The sequence below is a fragment of the Petaurus breviceps genome, unplaced genomic scaffold, assembly GCF_028583685.1.
Source record: "Petaurus breviceps papuanus isolate PSGF00001 unplaced genomic scaffold, PetGlider_PUasm1.0 185, whole genome shotgun sequence".
Lineage (NCBI taxonomy): Eukaryota > Metazoa > Chordata > Mammalia > Diprotodontia > Petauridae > Petaurus > Petaurus breviceps.
This window is the reverse complement of record NW_027185797.1, coordinates 23,449,866-23,468,080: the sequence shown is the minus strand read 5'-3', so window position 1 is coordinate 23,468,080 and position 18,215 is coordinate 23,449,866. Positions and strand designations below refer to the sequence as shown.

The window sequence follows — 18,215 nt, the reverse complement described above, 5'->3', positions numbered from 1 at the left end:
TCCTTAGCTTTCTGCTAAGTATTGGCTGTAAAAATAATAAGATATTTCACTTATCAGATTGCTGGAAGAAGGGACTTAATATCCCACTGCCACGTGAATTAATCGGCAAAAAGCACCAAAGCAGGGGTGGGGAACCTGTAGCCTCAAGGCCACACGTGGCCCTCTAGGTCACAGGTTCCCCATCCCTGAACCAAACTGAAGGGTTAAGTTTTATTTTGCCCCCACTTCTCAACAGTGAATAAAGTCACACGAGGACAGTGCTGGAGAGAGATGACTAAATGGGAAACTTGCACCAAAGCTCATGACCAAGAAAGGTCTGGGTCATTCCAGCCGAGACAAAGTGCATTCATCAGGAGATGGACTTGGCTGTCTGCAGACTCTAACGGGCTTCTCTGGGAAGAAGCAGGGGAGAGGCTACTCCGATGTTGGCCTGGTCAGACCAAAGGAACAGTCTACGGGAACTGACCAGAGTCAACAACGCAGGGATGTTCTCTTCCTTCCCAATCTCAAGATGTAAGTCATAGGCTATATCAAAAAGAACATGTCATTGATCATCAAGCAACACGCATTTATTAAGTGCCTACTGTGAGCTAGGCAAAATGCTAAGGTGTATTACCTTACAAAGTTAAGACTGAGACTCAAAGGGAGGCAGGGGACTGGAGCAGAACTGAGTTCTTTCCAAAGAGCCAGAAAGTGATCCACGGTCATTTTGGGCCGGAGCACACTAGCGGCTGGTGGAGGGAAAGAGGGGGATTTTACTTATCGACTTCGGGGGAATTTGGGGGTGGAACCCAGAGAACAGACTTTTTTGGATACTATGATTAATTTTGCTAAAAACGTTTTTTCTTCTAAAAAAAAAAAGATTTATCATAAGGGCCAATGGTCCCCTTGGAAAGGCAGAGGGGAAGGACACAGCATGAAATGTAAGTAAAGTAAGTAAAAGGATGGATAACATCGAATTTAATTTCTTAAAAAAGAGAGTAAATGGGCAAAGAGAACAAAGTACTTCCTCCTTTTGGGCTACTCTCTGGCATAGGGTGAGGGAGAAGCCAAGGCAAAAGGCAACAAAAGAGAGAGGCAGGCAGGAGGGGGCAAGGAGGACAGGACACAGCATCAGACAGCCTCTGCTCTCCAGGAGCACTCCCAGCCCAGCAGGCACATGCTCACAGACAACGAAGGCCAGAGGTGCCCAAGCAGGAAGACCTGTGTTCAAGTCATGCCAGTGCCCCCAGGCAAGAGCAGGGGCCGATAGGCATTGGCCAAGGGCGCTTCCATATGTACACACACATACACAGACATGCATATGTGTGTGTGCACATCACAGATTTTATATATGTATAAAACCACCAAGATAAAAGGGACACCCAGTAGGGAGGTCCACAAAGGCTGACAGGAGAGCAGGAGCAGCAAGCCTGGAGGGGGAGGGAAGGCTCCCAGGGCCCTCTGGGCCTCCCATCTGCTAACCACCCTCCCTGCTGCCGCCCACATCAGCCCACAGAGGCATGTGCGGCTCAGACACATCCAGTGATTCCCCACCGCTTTTTGGACACAAATCCAGTCCTCAGCCTGGCATTTGGGCAAAGATCCCCACAATCTGTTCCCCAACCAGTGAGGGTGTGAACAGAACTGCTGCCTGTGCATTCTCAAGGTCAAGTGCTAGAATGTAGGTAACAAGCTTGTGCTCAGAATTTAGTAAAGCATAAAATCCTTGAAGGTGGGGATGGTTTCCTTCTTTGTTTTGTTTTTTGGTCTTTGTGTCCTATCCCCAGGACCTATCCCCAAGCCTGACAAACAGTAGGTACTTAATAAATGCTTGATGACTGACATTCAGAGCACTGGGGACCCCACGGCTTCAGATGTGTCTGCCCAGGAGACAGAACACAGCCGTGACTCACAGCCTGGGTCAGATGCGAAGGCGCCAGGTGACGGCGCAGTGAATAGGGCAAGAGGCCCTCACGTGGAGCCACTGGCCAGCGGGGCCCACACCCGTCACTCTGGGTCTCCTAAGAAGCAGCCACTCACTTATCCAGGAGCCCCTTCTGCTTGAGGATTCGGTGCACTTCTGCCGAAGTCGCGGGTCCCTGGAGCTTCTGGCCGTTCAGCATGTCTTTCTCCAGTTCCTCGATGGTCTTAAAAACAACAAATCCAAATGCTCACAACACAAACGTCGCTGGAGATGTCCCTGGCCGGGGCTCGGCCAGCACATCACTGACCACGGAGCAGCCCCCCCACCCCCACCCCAGAAAGCCTCTGCCCAGGCTGACTGGGACCTGAGGCCACCCACCCCTAGCGCTCTTTTGGGGGCACCTGGGAATTGGCCAAGGGGGGGGCAGGCCGAATACCTTTCCGGTCTTGACAAATGCTTCAGCTACTCTCCGGTTCCGGCCCCCGTAGCACGTGGTGATCAGGTCGGCCACACCACAGCTCTCCAGGAAGGTGGCTGTGGACACCTGCCCCTTGCAAAAGATCCTGGCAAAGGCAATCATTTCCATGAGCCCCAGGCGGATGACGGCGGCCTTGGTGTTGTCCCCACAGTGGAGCCCATCACAGAAGCCAGCTCCCACCGCCACAATGTTCTGGGTGGAGGAAGAAACCGAAGCATTACAAAAGGTTGTGAACAATCACCAAGACCCATGGCCGGAAGGTCCGCACAGGGCTCGCACCGTAGCGCTCTGCCTGCATCCTCCCATCACCTCCTCACGCTGATCCTGGGCAGGGGGGGGAAGAGCTCTCTTCTGCCCTCCATGAATAATTCAGGGTCACAGCATCCTAAGATCTGGAGCTAGAAGAGCCTTTGGGGGCTATCTAGTCCCACCCACGTCTCTACAGAGGAGGAAACAGGCATGCTCACCCAAGGTCACATGGGCAGTGAGTGGTACAGGCAATATATGAACATAGGTGATGGCCAGTGAGGTCAGACACAAGACACAAAACCGGGTCTCCCCCACTCCAAGCATGGCGCTCTATGCCCTGTACCACACTGCCTTCCTAAAAGAGAAGGCATCACCAGAATCATGGAAGCAGACCGACTAGGGGCAAGAACAGAAAATTAACACTTAGCTTGGCTCTGAAAATACAGAAATGTAGCTGGCAAAAAGCACAGAGACCTAGTTCAACAGATGCCATTTCATTCATATACGTCCACTTCACAGATGGGAAAATGGTGACCGCAGGAGGCCACCCATCTCCTCCCTCTCATGTGGGTGCCAGGGAGTGACCGGTCCAGAATGGCAGGGCCTAACCTTGTGATCAGCTTGTCTTCCCACCACCCCCAGAGGCAGTCTCAGACCCTTACTACTTGTGTGATCACTCAACCTCTGTCTGCGTCAGTTTCCTGAACTGTGAAACAGCTCTTCAGGATTGTTGTGAGCACCAAACAATTTGTCAAAAGCACTTAGCACAGCACCTGGCACATAGCAGGGGCTATCACAAGGCTCATTCCTTCTATGAGGCACATCTGGCAAAGGATAAAGAGACCCAGAAGCCGAGATCCAGGGAACATGGTGGGCGACCAGCCTGGCAGGTGTCCCTGGTACCCACCCAGCCATGAGAGTTACCAGGACACAGGTGGCAGCTAAATCTGCGGACTTTTCTGAGATAAAATTATAACTCTTTTCTTCAGGCAGCTGTACTCGGGGCCCCGCATCTGCTTCATTTGCCCCAAGCCACATGGCTAAAATGGTGAAGTCTGTCTTCCACACCCAAAGGGGTAAGAAAAGAAGAGGCCAAGCTAGCAGACAGAGCCCCTGCCTGCCACACCACAGGAGCTTAAGGACACAGAGCTAAGGGTCCTGTGTGCTGGTGAGACCAGACCAGCCAACCGCTCCCTAGTGTGGCGGCCCCCTCCCTACCACCGTGGGCCCAAGGGGAGGCATTCGCAGTGCAGTAACACTCAAACGGGCCAAGGAGGGCTCCCCTCCTTCATAACACACCGGCGAAGGGGTGGCAGAGAGAGCTTGGTCAAAGAAGGGGCGGAATGAGACCAGACCCAGCTCTGGAGCACTCTGAAGGGGCTATCAGATTTCATTGCTCTATGGTGAAGACCTGACTGTTTACTTTGAAGGCTCCTCTCAGCTCTGACCCTAGTTCTAAAGGTCTGGTGCTAATGTCCTTGGTGCTGATACCTGTGGCCTTAAAGGTCTGGTCCAGTGCCACTGTCCGTGGTCCCATAGGCCCAGTCTGGCTCTAATGTCCGTGGCCCTATAGGCTTGGTCTGGTTCTAAAATCTTTTGTTCTAAGAGTCTCTCTCAACTCTGGGCTCTGACCTCTGTGTTCCAAAGGTCCCTCTCACTGTGGTTTCTCCATTACCCAGAGCACAAGCCCATAGGGTACCCTAGGCCCATCCAGGGGAGGCTGATAAAGGCTTCTCATGAATTTCTTCCTTTCAAAGACTCCTTCTGCATAATGGCAGCCAACACAAACCTCTCCCGGGCTCTCGGCCAGAGAACATTTCTTGTCTATTTCAAGTCCAAGCATGGGCCGGCCACATGACCACTGACAGCTGAAGCTTGCCAGGAGCCCCCTCCTCTTCCTGCTCCCTCAGAACCAGCCAGGATCTCGCCAGGCTCCAGCTACACATGCCACTCGTCAGCAGCACTTAAAAACCAGCCTTGGAGTTTCCAGGCCAACCACTGAGCAATTAGGCCCTTGCCAACGTCAATGGTGCCCCCTGCTGTCAAGCGGTCATTACCTTAATGAAGGACCATTAAACAGACATTTCAAAAGGGGACCGACAAAAGTCCAGTTGCCTGCGTGAGTGTTTAAGCCAGGCACTGCCAACACTGCAGGCAGGCATCCCCCTATGCAGGCATAAAGGGAGAGAAAGATGGAGGCTGGCCAGGGGCCCAAGGCTCCCATTAGCTCCAGTGAAACACTTTTCGATCCGCACAGGGGAGGGGGGCGAGGTCATGCCAGGACTGGGTTCTTCTAGTCCTCTTGCCCCCTCCCCATCAAAAAGCCACGCAGAAAGTAGAGTTCTCATTGCCTGCAAGGGCAAGGAGAGGACTTTTGAGAAGGATGGTAAAGTGGGCCCAGAAGGAAGCACACACGTGGCCAACGTGTTAATTCTACTTTGTTAGAAGAGAGAATTCTATTTGGGGAAGGGCTGAGTCACTGACGTGATAATGATGCAAGAAAAAAGAAGGAAAAGCAATTTAAACAAGAGCTTGGCCTTCTCAACAATCTCTGATTCTCTCTACTAAAGAAGAGAGAGTTTACACTGTGCTCCCTGAGAAAAATGCTTCCTCACTTTCTGATGCCTTCTCATGCCGCCTTTGCTCCCAAATATATTTCTACCCCTCCCACCCTCAGACGGCCACCCAGAGTTATCGTGACTTAGAGCCCATGACAGCTCGGCATCCTCTGTCCATGGAGTCGAGAGAGCCCAAGTAGCAAAGGAGAAGCGTGGGGAGGAGAGGAAAGAGAACGGCGGACTCCCACTCTCACCCCCCTATCACTGGCAAGCCATGGGCTGCTCCTGCTGCTCTGCATGGGGCAGCCTGACACCAGCTCTCTGTTGAGAGTGACCGCTGCTGATTAAGGCCAGAGAAGAAACGAGGGGCAGCCCATCTGGGAGGGGCTCTTCCAAAGATCTCACTTTCAAAATGGCACAGGAGAGAAAGATGAGAGTGTGGTCCTTGGGTGGTGCTGCTGACCATTGCAAAGAATAAATGGGAAAGGACGATCTGCCAGCCTGAGAGAAGAGGTGGAGGCTTAGAGCAGGGGGCACCTCTGACCCCCTTTTGGGGGATCCTTGAGGTCAAAACTCTTGTAGGAATAATACCGAGACATTTAATTTTCTAAGGCGGTAATCGCTGAGAGCTATAACCCACATAAACAAGCAGTCTTTGAGGAGAAGCGTCTTCTATAATTTTTAGGAGCACGAGGGGATGCTGGGAGATGGTTTAGAGTCCTTAGGTAATGTTGGGAAGTGACGGGGCAGGAAGCTCTGTTTCAAACTCTGAATTGCAGGCACTTGGCTTGGATGAAAAAGCCAGCCTGCTACAAGGTAAAACAGAAACCATGACACTCATTTCCCTTCTTCTTAATTAAATACTGATGCCCTTTGGTTCTAGATATCAGTCATTCATTTTGGATAAACTTACCACCTGTCTCCCTCCCCACCCCACAACTCTAAGAACCAAACTCTTCCTTATAACTGAGAGAAAGAGTTAAGCCAAAACAACCACTTTAGGGGCCACACCTAATGGTGTACCCACCATTCTGTCCCCATAGCCCTCAGCCTCTTTACCAAGAAGCAAGAGGTATGTTTCATTATCTGTCCTTTATTACACCGGGGACCTGGGTATCACCCATTTATTTTGAAGAACCCAAGTTCAATATACAAAACGGCTGTCTGGCCTCCTCGGCCCTGTCCTCCTGCCTCCCTGCGCCGGAGCAGAAGCTTTACCTTGAGTGCGCCACACAGCTCTACCGTGTCAGCGTCATCCACGACCGTGATTCGGAAGTTCGGGGTCTGGAGGAGTTCCTTGAAGAGAAGCCCGTTCTCCAGGACCTTGCTGCCTGTTATCGAGGGGCAGAGGGAACAAGACGTTAACGCCTTTCTGCCTTTTCTGTTTGCTTGTTCTAGTTTAAAAAACTTGTTTTCCATGACCACATGCTTGTCTTTTCTCCCTTCCATCATCCTTGTTTGAACGAAAAAAGACAGAGAAAATTCCTGTAACAAATAACTTAGACTTTTAGAAATCTTTAAGGCACAGTGACATTCATGTACAAGTTCTAGATTAAAATGTTGGGAGAGGGGTTGCCCACCATCCTGCTGCTGACTGAAAGTTTCCTATTGAATTGTTTAAATCGTCTATAAAGTCCTTGTGGATGGCAAGACTCTGCAACAAATAATGTCAAGTCATTGGGGTGTCTTAATAAGTTAAAAAGGGCAGAGGAGAGATGGGAAGGAGAGAAGGGAAGGGAGGAGAGAAGGTCAGGGGTCAGGGAGGAGGACAGGAATCAGACGGGCTTCTCCTGGGCCGCCTGAGCTGAGACGGCCCAGACACACAGACGGCCCTTCACATGCAGGATCTCACAGGATCCTTACACCCTGGGAGGCAGGTGCTAGTGTTCTCCTCACTTTACAAATGGGGAAACTGAGGCTGGCAGCAATGAAGAGTTTTGCCCAGGGTCCCACAGCTGGGAAGTGCCCGAGGCTGGATTCGAACTCAGAACATGAGCCTTCCTGACTACAGGCTCAGCACTATCCACTGCACCACTCAGCTTAGTTACTCGTGTTTCCCTTAAACATTATCTTGTAGTTACTTGTTATATTATATGTTGTCATGTTTGTTATTTAACCTGAGCTATGTCCATGCTTCCCTCCACCGAATGTAAGCTCCTTGAGGCCAGGGCCTGCTTCCTATGGGGCATACAGCAGGTGCTTAATAATAGATGGTAGGAAAGTGCCTGCCTCAGCCCTCTTGGTTCTTGGCTCAGCCACCACCTGTCCCACTCCCAGGGTGGGGGGGGGGGTCTTGTCTTCCCCAGAACACCCCCTCTCATCCTTCATTCTTCCCCATAGAGCAATCTGAATTCCAGGTGCCAGTCTGTACCTTCCTAGCTGGCAGCTAATCTATGCCATAGGAAGGGGGTCTCTGTACCCCCATTCAAGGACAAGTGCTTGTGACAGGACATTCTAGGGTCAAGATCCCACCTCAAGGTCCAGGAGGGCAACATTTTATTATGCAAGATTAACAGGGTAACAGGGGCAGGGGATGCAGTGAGGGAGGGCCCTGCCTGGGAATGCCAAGGTCAGGCAGAAGAGGAGTGAATCAGGGACACCAGAAGGCGTCAAAGGCCCCTCTTGGGCAAGTGACATCTTGGGACCACATAAAACCATTTTACTGGGAAAATGACCTTTCAAAGGAGAAGTAATGACTAACGGGGACTGTGGGAGGGAGGAAGAAAAGCTTCGAGCTGAGCAGCCCAGATCAAAGTCAGGGCCCTGGGCTAGGAGTAATTACCCTGCGCAACAGGTTACCCCAGTTTTCTAGGCAAGGGAAGGAGGCAACAGGAGTGCATGAGCATCTCCCACTTCTCAGACCTCGGATGGAAGGCAAAGGCTGGCAGGGGTCACTGGCTGCTCTTCTCTCAAGTACTCTCAGAGTCAGACCTGGACTCAATGGCTGACCAATGCCCTGAGAGGCAGGGGAAGGGGCTGCCTTCAGGGTTAGTTTTATTGTGAGGTCTGTGGTCCTTAAAAAGCCTTTGGGTTCTCTGGGAGGTTGGGATGGTGCTAATGAGCTCCAGCCTTGGATTTGGGGACCCCCCCCCCGGCTGTCTCTGCCCCATATTGGGCAAGGGCTAGACTTGGATGTAGGAGGATCTGAGTTCTAATCCTCCCTTTGACATTTACTGGCTATGTGACCCTGGTCAAGTCACTTACCCCCCTAAGGGGCTAAGATGCACAGCAGAAAAGGGTCTGCCCTGATATGGGAAGGATTTTCACTGGGAGCTCCCTATGTCAATGAAGTCCCGGGTACCCTACACTCAGGCCATCAAAATGAAATCAGTTACACTCACATTAACTGAAAACAATAACCTCCCCATTCTAGGCTTTCCATCTGGCCTGACTCCCCAAAGCAAACAGTCCCTGACCTGTCACAGTCTCAGGCTCCCACCCCCAAGACAGGTCAGGACCGTGCTGATGAGAAGCCTCTGACACTCGAGGCACAAGCTCCCGGCCCAGCAGCTCCCTCCAGGTGGGCAGGGCCTGAGACCACCCCCTCGAAGCAGCCCTGGCAGAAGGCTCACTAATGGCCCTTCCTCTACAAAGGTCAGAGTGTGTTCCTCCTCCCGCCTGTGGGACACGGTGCCTGGGCAGAAGGAGCCTTTCAAGCCCTTTGAAAACACCAAGTTTCACCATCCAGGGAATCATGGTGGACCAGAGGGGACAGCTGTAGAGCTGGAAGGGGCCTTAAGGTCACTGAGGCCCAGAGAAGCTGGCTGGCTTGTCCATGATCACACAGGCAGGATCTGAACCCAAGGCCTCTGCCTCCAGCCCCCGCACTGTCTGCTGTACTACAATGTCCCCCCAGGGCCACGGGCAGCAGCTCCCCTTCCTGACCCTTCCCCCGGCTCTGCGGGCTCCTCTGCAGGCCCTGTTCACAAACTCCCCTCCAATGAGACCCGGACGCCTCCCCCCAGAAAGCACTCAGCCTGTCTTCTCTGTCTTGGAATGTGTTTCTTTCCCATCCCCCCATCCTAGCAGAGTGCCTGGCATTCAGTAGGTGCTTATTAAGAACTAGCTGCATGGAAGTGACTTGCCCAAAGTCACTCAACGAGTAAGTGGCAAGGTCTGACTGTCCTCAGCATCCAGAACGTCAGTTAAAGAGGGCGCCTGCTCTGGGCACTGCCACGCCCTTACCGATTGTGGTCTCACAAAACTTCTCAGCAGCCACCTCGTTGGCAATGTTGGCGCCCATCAGCACACTGATGTCGATGCCCATCTTCTCCCGGATGATGTCGGAGATAAGTTTGAGCCCTTCGGGACCCTCGTCAATTCCCTAGAAACAGGACCAAATGGGTCAAGGAAGAGACAGACCCCACCCAAAAGGCTACATGACCATCCGCTCACGCTAAGCTCTGAGATAATGAAAAGGGCAAAAAGGAAAAACAGAGGCACGAAGGTGGGTGTCAGGGAGGCTGTGGAAATGCCGGTGCTGATGCCAGCCTGGATAGCTCCTGCCCGCGGCTTCTGTTATTTTCTCCCCAGGAATATTTACTTATTTTTATCAAAAGCCGATGATTCATTTTCTTTCCAAGACCCACCAACGCTCAGGCTCTTATCTGCACAAAAAACGTTTCTAGCAGCTTTGTTCATAACACAGGAAACAACCTAAATGTTGGGAGCTCAAGCCGGGCAAAGTGTACCCCAAGAACAGAGGGGGAGGCTCCCGCACCATCAGAAGTGGCAGAGAGAGGAGGGGACTCCTAAGGGAAGCAGAGCAAGAAAAGCAAATGCTGACCATGGCAGTGTCTAGGAGGGCAGCTGAGGGCCACAGGAGCAGCAGAGACCTCTGTCCCCCTCATTGGCACAGAATACGCACACGCACACACACACACACACATGCACACACGTGCACACACACACACATTTGTATTTAGTTAAGCTTTTTGAGAGAAGGGGTGGCTTTAATCTTTCTAGTTGTAACCCCAGACCCTAGCAGAGTGCCCTTAATAGGTACTTAATAATAGGTGCTTAATACATAATAGGTGCTTAATAAATGCCTGACTCTCTCTGCATGGCTGTTTTTTCATTGACTAAGTTTTCTCATTTGCAAACTGAAAGGGTTGGATTAAGTGCCTTCCAGTTCCAGACCGATGATCCTAGGATACACAATCTGATTGCCACACTCATAGATTGTTGGAGGATTTTGCCAGGAAATGGAAGGTACAAACCCTTGGACCTGGAGACCCCATCACTAGGCACATACCCCAAGGAGGTCAAAGGAAAGCCCCCAATACACCCAAATATTTATAGCAGCACCTTTTGTAAGAAAATAAGAGGGGGGAGGATAGAAGGGAGAGCAGATGGAGGGAGAGGGTAGTTAGAAGCACATATTTTTGAAAAGGGACAGGTTCAAAGTAGAACATAGAATAAGTGGGGGGTGGGATAGGATGGAGGGAAATATAGTCAGTCTTTCACAATATAGCTACTATGGAAACGTTTTGCATAACTACACATGTACGACCTATATTGAATTGTTTATCTTCCCAGTGGGGGTGGGTGAGGAGGGAAGAGGGGAAAGAATCTGGAAATCAAAGTTTTAAAAACAAATGTTAAAAATATTTTAAATTGTTTTTTTATATGCAACTGGGAAATAAGGTATACACGCACTGGGTACAGAAATCCATCTTGCCCTACTAGAAAGTTAAAGGGGGGACGGGGGAGGATATGAGAGAGCAGACTGGGGGAAGGGGTACTCAGTAGGCTCGATATCCTGGAGTGGGGGAGAGATGGGGAGAAAATCTGTAACTCAAAATCTTGTGGAAATGAATGTTGAAAACTAAAAATAAATAAAAAAAACCAACAACAAAAAAGGAACATGGAACAAGCCAGCGCCTGGGAATCAGAAGATGTGGGCTCCAGGTCTGCAGGGCTTAAAAAAAAAGAAAGTAAGAGTTATCAGATAAAGGTCTCGAATTAAGAGGAAATAAAGGCCGTAAACTTTAAACTCGGCCCAAACATCCTAATAATCGTCATTAATGACTGGGAAGGAGCACCCCAGGAGCCCCGGGATCACCTTTAGGGCCTCTCCCACTTATCATTCCACTTTCTCTTAGCAACCCTCCCGCCACAAAAGGCTCAACCCCAAAGCCGCCTCCTCACAATGAGAAGACCCCGGCTGCTTCTCCACTGAGGGAACATGACCAAACTGGCAGGTTTTACTGCGCTGGAAAGGATTCAGGTCCAAGCGTGGGCGTGGCTGAGGAGTGGCCTCAGCTCAGGCTGGCTTGTTCCCAGGAGCCTGGGGACCAGGGATGCCTTTTAATCCCCCACAAAATGGTCCTTGGTCACCCAGTGGAGAAGCATTTATTAAGCACAATATGTATCAGGCACCTGGGGACACTGGCTACATTATAAGACCCCCTTCCACTGCCAGAGGAGGCCAGGGCTTCCCCCAGAGGCTCCCTACCTCTGCCTCTGCCCACCAGCTGAGAGTGAGAGGCAGCCTGGGCTGGGTTTGGGCCCTGATTTCTCCAAGTTCTCTCACATAAACAATTCAGGAGCACAGACCACCCTAGAGAGAAGTGGGGCTAAGGCACAGAAGTCACTAATGAGGGTGGAGGAGAAGTCACATCCACCCAAAAGGTGAGAGCAGGCAGGGCCAAGGAGATGCTTGGTTATTAGAGGACTGTCTGGGGTGCCCAGACTACCTTGGGGTGGCCTGAGTCTATGAACACATGGAGGTAGGGGGCTCCGCCAAGGAAACTCAGGCCCCCAGTGCAGATGGGCACCTTCTCTGCAGTCCTCAAACTCTTTGGTCTTAAGAATGGAGGACCGCTCTCCCTCCCCCAAGAGTTTGTCTTCATGTGGGTTATCCTACTAATATTTATTACTGTTATAAGAAACTGAAATGGTTTCATATTAGTATGAAGGTACAAAGGCCCACAAAGCCTGCAAAGGAGAGAAGGGATCAGTGAGCAAAGGTCTTTAAATGCTAAACCACGGACTTCAGCTTTGGTCCTGGAAGACAGAGCCTGGCCTAACTGCTGCACTGGGAAAACAAAGAAGGATTAAAAAGACATGTACCCAGGCCCCTTCGTGAAGGCGGATGGGTGTCAACTGTCAGGCCAGCCATCTGGACTCTGTCACAACAGACGCCTCTCAGAGAGGCGTGCCGGCCGCAGAACTGGGAGATCTGGGTGGGAGATCAAGTTCTGCCTCTGACAGCTTGGGGGCCGTGTGACCCTCCATGAGTCACTAACCTCTCTGCAGGCCAAAAAACGGAGCACACGCTGACCTGCCCTGGTGGGGTGCCCTCTACACAAAGGATATCACAGGTCTGATAAAAAGCAAAGCTGCCTTCTATGGAGGACTGATGGCTAGCTGTGGGCAGGGACCAAGCGCACAGGATGTAGGCTCGCGGTCTGCACTGGTGGAGGGAAGGACCACATCAGGGAGAGCCCAGGCCCACAAGGGATCAAAGCCGCCCCTACCTTGATGAGGGTAATCCCCAGAGCTTTCTTGGGGACGCGCCCGGTGATCTCATCACAGATCCTGTGAATGAACTGGTGAGGTATCACAAACACCAGGAGGTCTGCGTCTCCAACAGCGTCGCTGAGACTCGGGACAGCAACCTGCACATGTGAAGGAGGAGCCCCATGGATGAAATCCCACCACACACACCCTCACTCACTCCCCAGGAATTTACCAAACTTCCACTCTGTGCCCAGCACCGCCCGAAGAGCCAGCAAAAAGAAAAGGGCCCAGATGTAGCAAGAAGAGAGCTGGCAGGGCAGACTCCACCACCATGCCTTTGCCCAGGCTGTGCCCCACCCCTGGAAATCGCTCTCCTACCTTCACTCCAACTCTAAGAGTCCCCGGCCTCCTTCAAGGCTCAGCTTATGAGCCCCATCCACGGGGCAGCCTTTCCTCACCCTTGGCTCACCTGATCTGACAAGCAGGAAGTCTTATCTGTACAGATGTCAGAATTCAGGAACTTTTGTTTGGTCTATCCTAACACCCCCAGCACTGAGCACACAGTAGGTGTTAAAGCTGCTGCCTGGATTGACGTGGCATGGCATGGTGTGGTGTGGCGTGGCGTGGCCTCACCTCCTCAGGCCACCCGTGCAGGCTTGGCAATGAGTTAAAGTCTGCCCATACATGTCACACAATGACGGCGTAACGTGAGCAAGTCAGCTCAGCCGTCTGGGCTGTGGGCATCTCCTGAGGCTCCCGGCTGCAAAGGAGGGGACTCCCTGCACTTTAATGTGGATTGGGCTGGTGATTTTGTGGGTGCAGAAAATTCTGAGGTGAGGAAAACTCCCTCTGTGCCATCCTTCCTGGACCAATGACACCCTGGGGTTTCTGTCCCCTCTACATTGCCCAAATTATGGTAATGACCCTCAAACACCCCTGGAAAGCAGGAGTCATCATTCTCATTTTCTACATGAGGAAACTAAGGGCCAGAGAAATTGCAGTGAGAGTGAGGGGCATGAGCTGCAGCCTGAGCCCAAGCCCGGTGCTCTGTCCACTCAGACACACGGCTCTTGGAGACAAAGTACTTTGGTGCCTTTGGCTCAGGATCCTGGCACTGAGCCCGGCGACCTCTCAGCTAATGAAGTCAATCTCCAATAAAAGCAACACCAGCTTGGCCTTGCACTGGCTGCCCAAGCCCGGGCTCTGGCCGGAACAAGACGCTGGGAAAAGAAGAGAAGGCCATAGCCTCCCGCTGCCAGGGAGGGCCCCGGGCATCAAGTCTCTGCTTTCTCTCAACAGCTGGTGGCTTAATTAACTAATTACACAAACACATAAAAGGCAGGGGAGGTTTTATAAAAAAAAAAACTTCTGGGATCCAGAGTCTCAGGGCTCAGCCATTTAGGCCCAGCTTCATCAAGGCCCAGAACCCCAGAAATAACACATATTCTCTATGATCATGCCCTCCTCCAAAGGGGGGACCCCGATCTCCTCATTCTCTTGTTTCACTCCTAGAGGGAGGAAGGACAAGCAGACAGAGGCAGAGGAATCCACAGGGTTGATCACTGACAACACAGTAAATGAGAAATAGCCAAGGGAGGGCCAGACTCATGGCCAGGAAGACCTGGGTTAGAATCCTGCCTCTGATATGGCCTAGCCACGTGACCCTTGGGCAAGTCTCCCCTATCCCAGTCAGGCCTTCCCTATTTGACTCCAGGACTCTTTGCTACATCCCCTATGAACTGGCCCACTGCAGGCACCTGCCTGTCACTGCCCACTCTAACCACTGTGGGCACCCTGCCTCTCACTGCCTGCTCTAACCACTGCAGGCATCTGCCTGTCACTGCCCACTCCAACCACTGCAGGCACCTGCCTCTCACAGTTGAGGACACTGCCTCTTGCTGCCCACTCTAACCACTGTGGGCACCCTGCCTCTCACTGCCTGCTCTAACCACTGCAGGCATCTGCCTGTCACTGCCCACTCCAACCACTGCAGGCACCTGCCTCTCACAGTTGAGGACACTGCCTCTTGCTGCCCACTCTAACCGCTGTGGGCACCTGCCTCTCGCTGCCCACTCTAACTACTGTGGACACCTGCCTCTCACTGCCCACTCTAACCACTGCAGGCACCCACCTCTCACTGCCCGCTCTAACCACTGCAGGCACCTGCCTCTCGCTGCCCACTCTAACTTCTGTGGGCACCTGCCTCTCACTGCCTGTCGGAGTTGAGGGCACAGCCTCAGTGGAGGCGCAGTGAGCTGAGGTCAGGGGATGACTCCGCAGCCCTGCCCCCAGGGACCCCACGCCTTACTCACCACATTCTCAGGTAGCTTGTGTCCAGGGAGGTACTTTACATTCTCATGATCATTATTGATTATGTCTGTCAGTTTTCGTCCATTCACAGTCTCCTCAAAGACCCACATCTTGACCATTGGGGCAAACTTCTGATGCTTTTTGACATTATTGCCAATGATCTTGGCCACAGCTGAGCCCCTGCAGGGAGAGCAGAAAGGACCAATCAAGGTCGAGGTCTGCAAGGTCTGGTCCTGGTCCCAAACCCGGCCAAGAGCCGTCCTCTACAAAATGAAAAGAAGGTCTCCTCGAACAACAGAAGGTGCAGGAGACCCGGGCAGAGTCACAAGGTCCTGGGCAAATACAAGAAGGTACAATTCTGACCTCATTCCCAAGGGCCCAGGCTCCCAGTCAGCTCAAGGATCCCCCCAAAGTTCATCCAATTCAACAAGCGTTTATTAAGAACCTATGGCCTGTGCCAGGCACTGCAGAGGGACTCAGGAGAGACCTGTAATGTGCTCAGCACATAGAACTCTCATGTGAGGAAACTCCCTCCACCACACGCAGATCGCCTCCTTCTTGGACTCTTGGAGCAGAGCTCCTCATGTACTCGGATATACTTAGTTTCCTTCATAATCTCCATATTTTATTCCATGTACTTAAAACAGGATTTGCCAGATTGCCCAAGAGAAGCAGCCAGGATGCCCAAAAGGCTAAAAATGCATGGTCTGAGAGAGGCAGGGAGCTTCAGGAGGTCAGCAAACAGTCCAGCCTCCCACAGCCAGAGGGAAGAGTCAAACCCACGACTTTGGGAGGCCCCCAAAAATATACAGACAGAAACTAACAATTCCTTGAACCTGAGGAGCTTCCCTGGGGTGGGGGTGGGGGAAAGGTACACCAAGGGCTTTAAATGCCCTTCTCCTTGGAAGCAGTAAGGAGCCACAGAAAACTAAAGGGATGATGGGACGGAATTGTTCTAGGACAGACATCTGTTTGGCGCCTTGTGGATCCTGAAACAGGGAAAAAACGACAAGAAAAACACAGGAGAAATCAAGAGATGAAAGCCCTCTGAGGGGCAGGGAGCTGCGGAGCCAGCCTCACACACAAAACTGAGAACGGAAGGAGAGCAGTGTCTGCTAAGGGTCTGACGGCCATTATTATCCCCACTTATCCTGGTAAGACTGAGGTTCAGAGGGCTTTAGAGACTGGCCTGGGGTCAGGCAGCTAGTGAGGGGCAGGGCGTCTCCATCTCCAATGTTGCATTTCCTCAGCGGCCTCTAGACCAGGAACAAGGAAGTCTGTCCCTATCCTCACAGAGCTTACAATCTAATAGGGGGGTGAAAAGGGGATAAGGGGTAAGGGAGGGGCCCGAAGGAAAGGCCCCAAGGAGTGGAGTCAAGCAGGAAATGGAGAGCTGGCAGGTGTGTCCTCTGCCCTCCAATCAGAGGGTGCTGATGAGGAGCGAGTACCAAGGCTGGGGCAATGCCAAGCATTTATTATGCACCTACCGGGCCAGCATATTATGAAGCATCAGCTCTGCACCAGCACTGGGCTAAGCATTTCAAAAGCAGGCTTTGCCCTTGGTGGGGGAGGGAGGGAGTCTGAGACAAATACTGACTCCATCCCTGGGGGAGACTTCCAGTATGGAAAATCCCTCCACTGCCTATCTCAGGGGCAGTGAGAGGGTGAAGGCACCAGCCTGAGCCAGGATCTGAACCCACATCTTCCTAACTCCAAGGTCGGCCCTCTATCTACTAGGCCAGAGAGGTCGAACAAACCAGGGCCATGTAGGGCCAGGCCCGTAACATTCCTAAGTGTGGGCCCAAACCAAATTAAAATGTACTTCCTATCTGATTTTAATGTGTTGATGTATTAATAAAAAAAAGAAATTTATAAACATGTGGTTTTCTTTCCAATCACTGTTCAGTCTCATAAGGCGCAGGCCTAGGGAGGACCCAAGGGGTCTGATAAGTGAAAGGTGAATATGGTCAATGAGATGCTTATTTGGGGATTGAAGGGAGAACTCCTTCCTTTTGAGAGACAGATAAAGAATTCTTTATAAACCAAGAGGGGGAAACTCAACTGCTCGGGGTACTCTAACACATTTTCATATGGGGGAATCCAGGCCCACGGCACCCTCCTCATGCCCACACAGCCATGCCCTGGCCATTCTATTACAGCCAGCTGCAATGTCCTCATTCCTTCCAGGCCTGATGAAGGGAACCTTTGTCTGTTCCAAGAAGCCTTCCTTAGGAGAGAGCATTCTCTACAATCCACCCAAGGGTCTGCGGTGCACCCTTCCCTTCTCCCTAACTACAATACGTTATGTCTGTGCATAGGAGTCAGACATCTGGAATACACACATATCTACAAATCTATGCTTCTCTGTCCATCCATCTGTCAGTTAAAATACGCCTCCCATCCCCTGCCTGAAAGCTGGGGCTGGATCTCATTTCACTCTTGGAACACAGGGAGCCTATTGGTTTAATAAATGTTTCCTCTTCAACAGCAGCATCTAAAAGGCCCCAATCCGGACATGATGAACGGGACCCTTGCTGGCCCTGAAAGAAACTGTCCAACTCACACCTGTCCAAGCCCAGGGGGAGGTCCGGGGATGGCCTCGCCAACTGGAATCCAAACCAAGTCCCCCCATTGCCCCATGGGTGGTGACCCTGATGGTTCAAGCTCTTACCCAAGTGGCTAAGAAGGGGTTGTGTTATTCCTTGTGGCCACCCTTTGGAGACAAACATTTGTCCAACTCCCGGGGTCTGTGGGCCACTCAGGGCCCACAGAACACACACCCTGAAGGACCATCCATTCCGTTCTTTCTCACAAAACACTCAGAATGTTCCTTCCTCTCCTGCCAGGATCTAATGCCCCTCAGAGGGATGAACAAGGACCTGCTCAACAAGAACCCCACAAGCGGTCCTCCAGAAGAGTCACTATGTCCGAAGGCAGCCCCTTCCAGGCTCACAGCAGAATCTCTCCTCTCCTCTTTCTCCCCCTCTCTGCAGCTACTCCCAGTTCTTAGCTCTGGCCTCTGGGGCCTAGTGGAAGAGAAGTCTGCTCTCCCTTTCATGTGACAGCCCTTCAGATATTCCAGCACAAGTGTCCTTCCCACCACCCACCCGCCTCATGTCTCCTCAGCCCAGCCCCACCCGTCTCTTCCTTCTGGACGTGGGCCAGATGGGGTGTGTCCAGGGCACAGGACAAGGGGATCATCACAGTCTTTCAGCAACACTTTCAAAGCCCTTAACAAGATTAGGCCGTA

At 51.9% G+C, this 18,215-nt stretch overlaps 1 protein-coding gene across 1 annotated transcript in view; it reads right to left on the bottom strand.

Annotated features, from left to right (window-relative positions):
* Positions 1 to 18,215, bottom strand: part of GPD1L (glycerol-3-phosphate dehydrogenase 1 like) — a 34,861-nt gene that overhangs the window by 3,981 nt on the left and 12,665 nt on the right. The window contains exons 2-7 of the mRNA XM_069088573.1: positions 14,968 to 15,145; positions 12,673 to 12,813; positions 9,377 to 9,515; positions 6,410 to 6,522; positions 2,343 to 2,576; positions 2,023 to 2,129 (exon numbers count right to left, since the gene is read on the bottom strand). Of these exons, the coding sequence (XP_068944674.1) occupies positions 2,023 to 2,129; positions 2,343 to 2,576; positions 6,410 to 6,522; positions 9,377 to 9,515; positions 12,673 to 12,813; positions 14,968 to 15,145 (912 nt within the window). The remainder of the gene's footprint in view (positions 1 to 2,022; positions 2,130 to 2,342; positions 2,577 to 6,409; positions 6,523 to 9,376; positions 9,516 to 12,672; positions 12,814 to 14,967; positions 15,146 to 18,215) is intronic.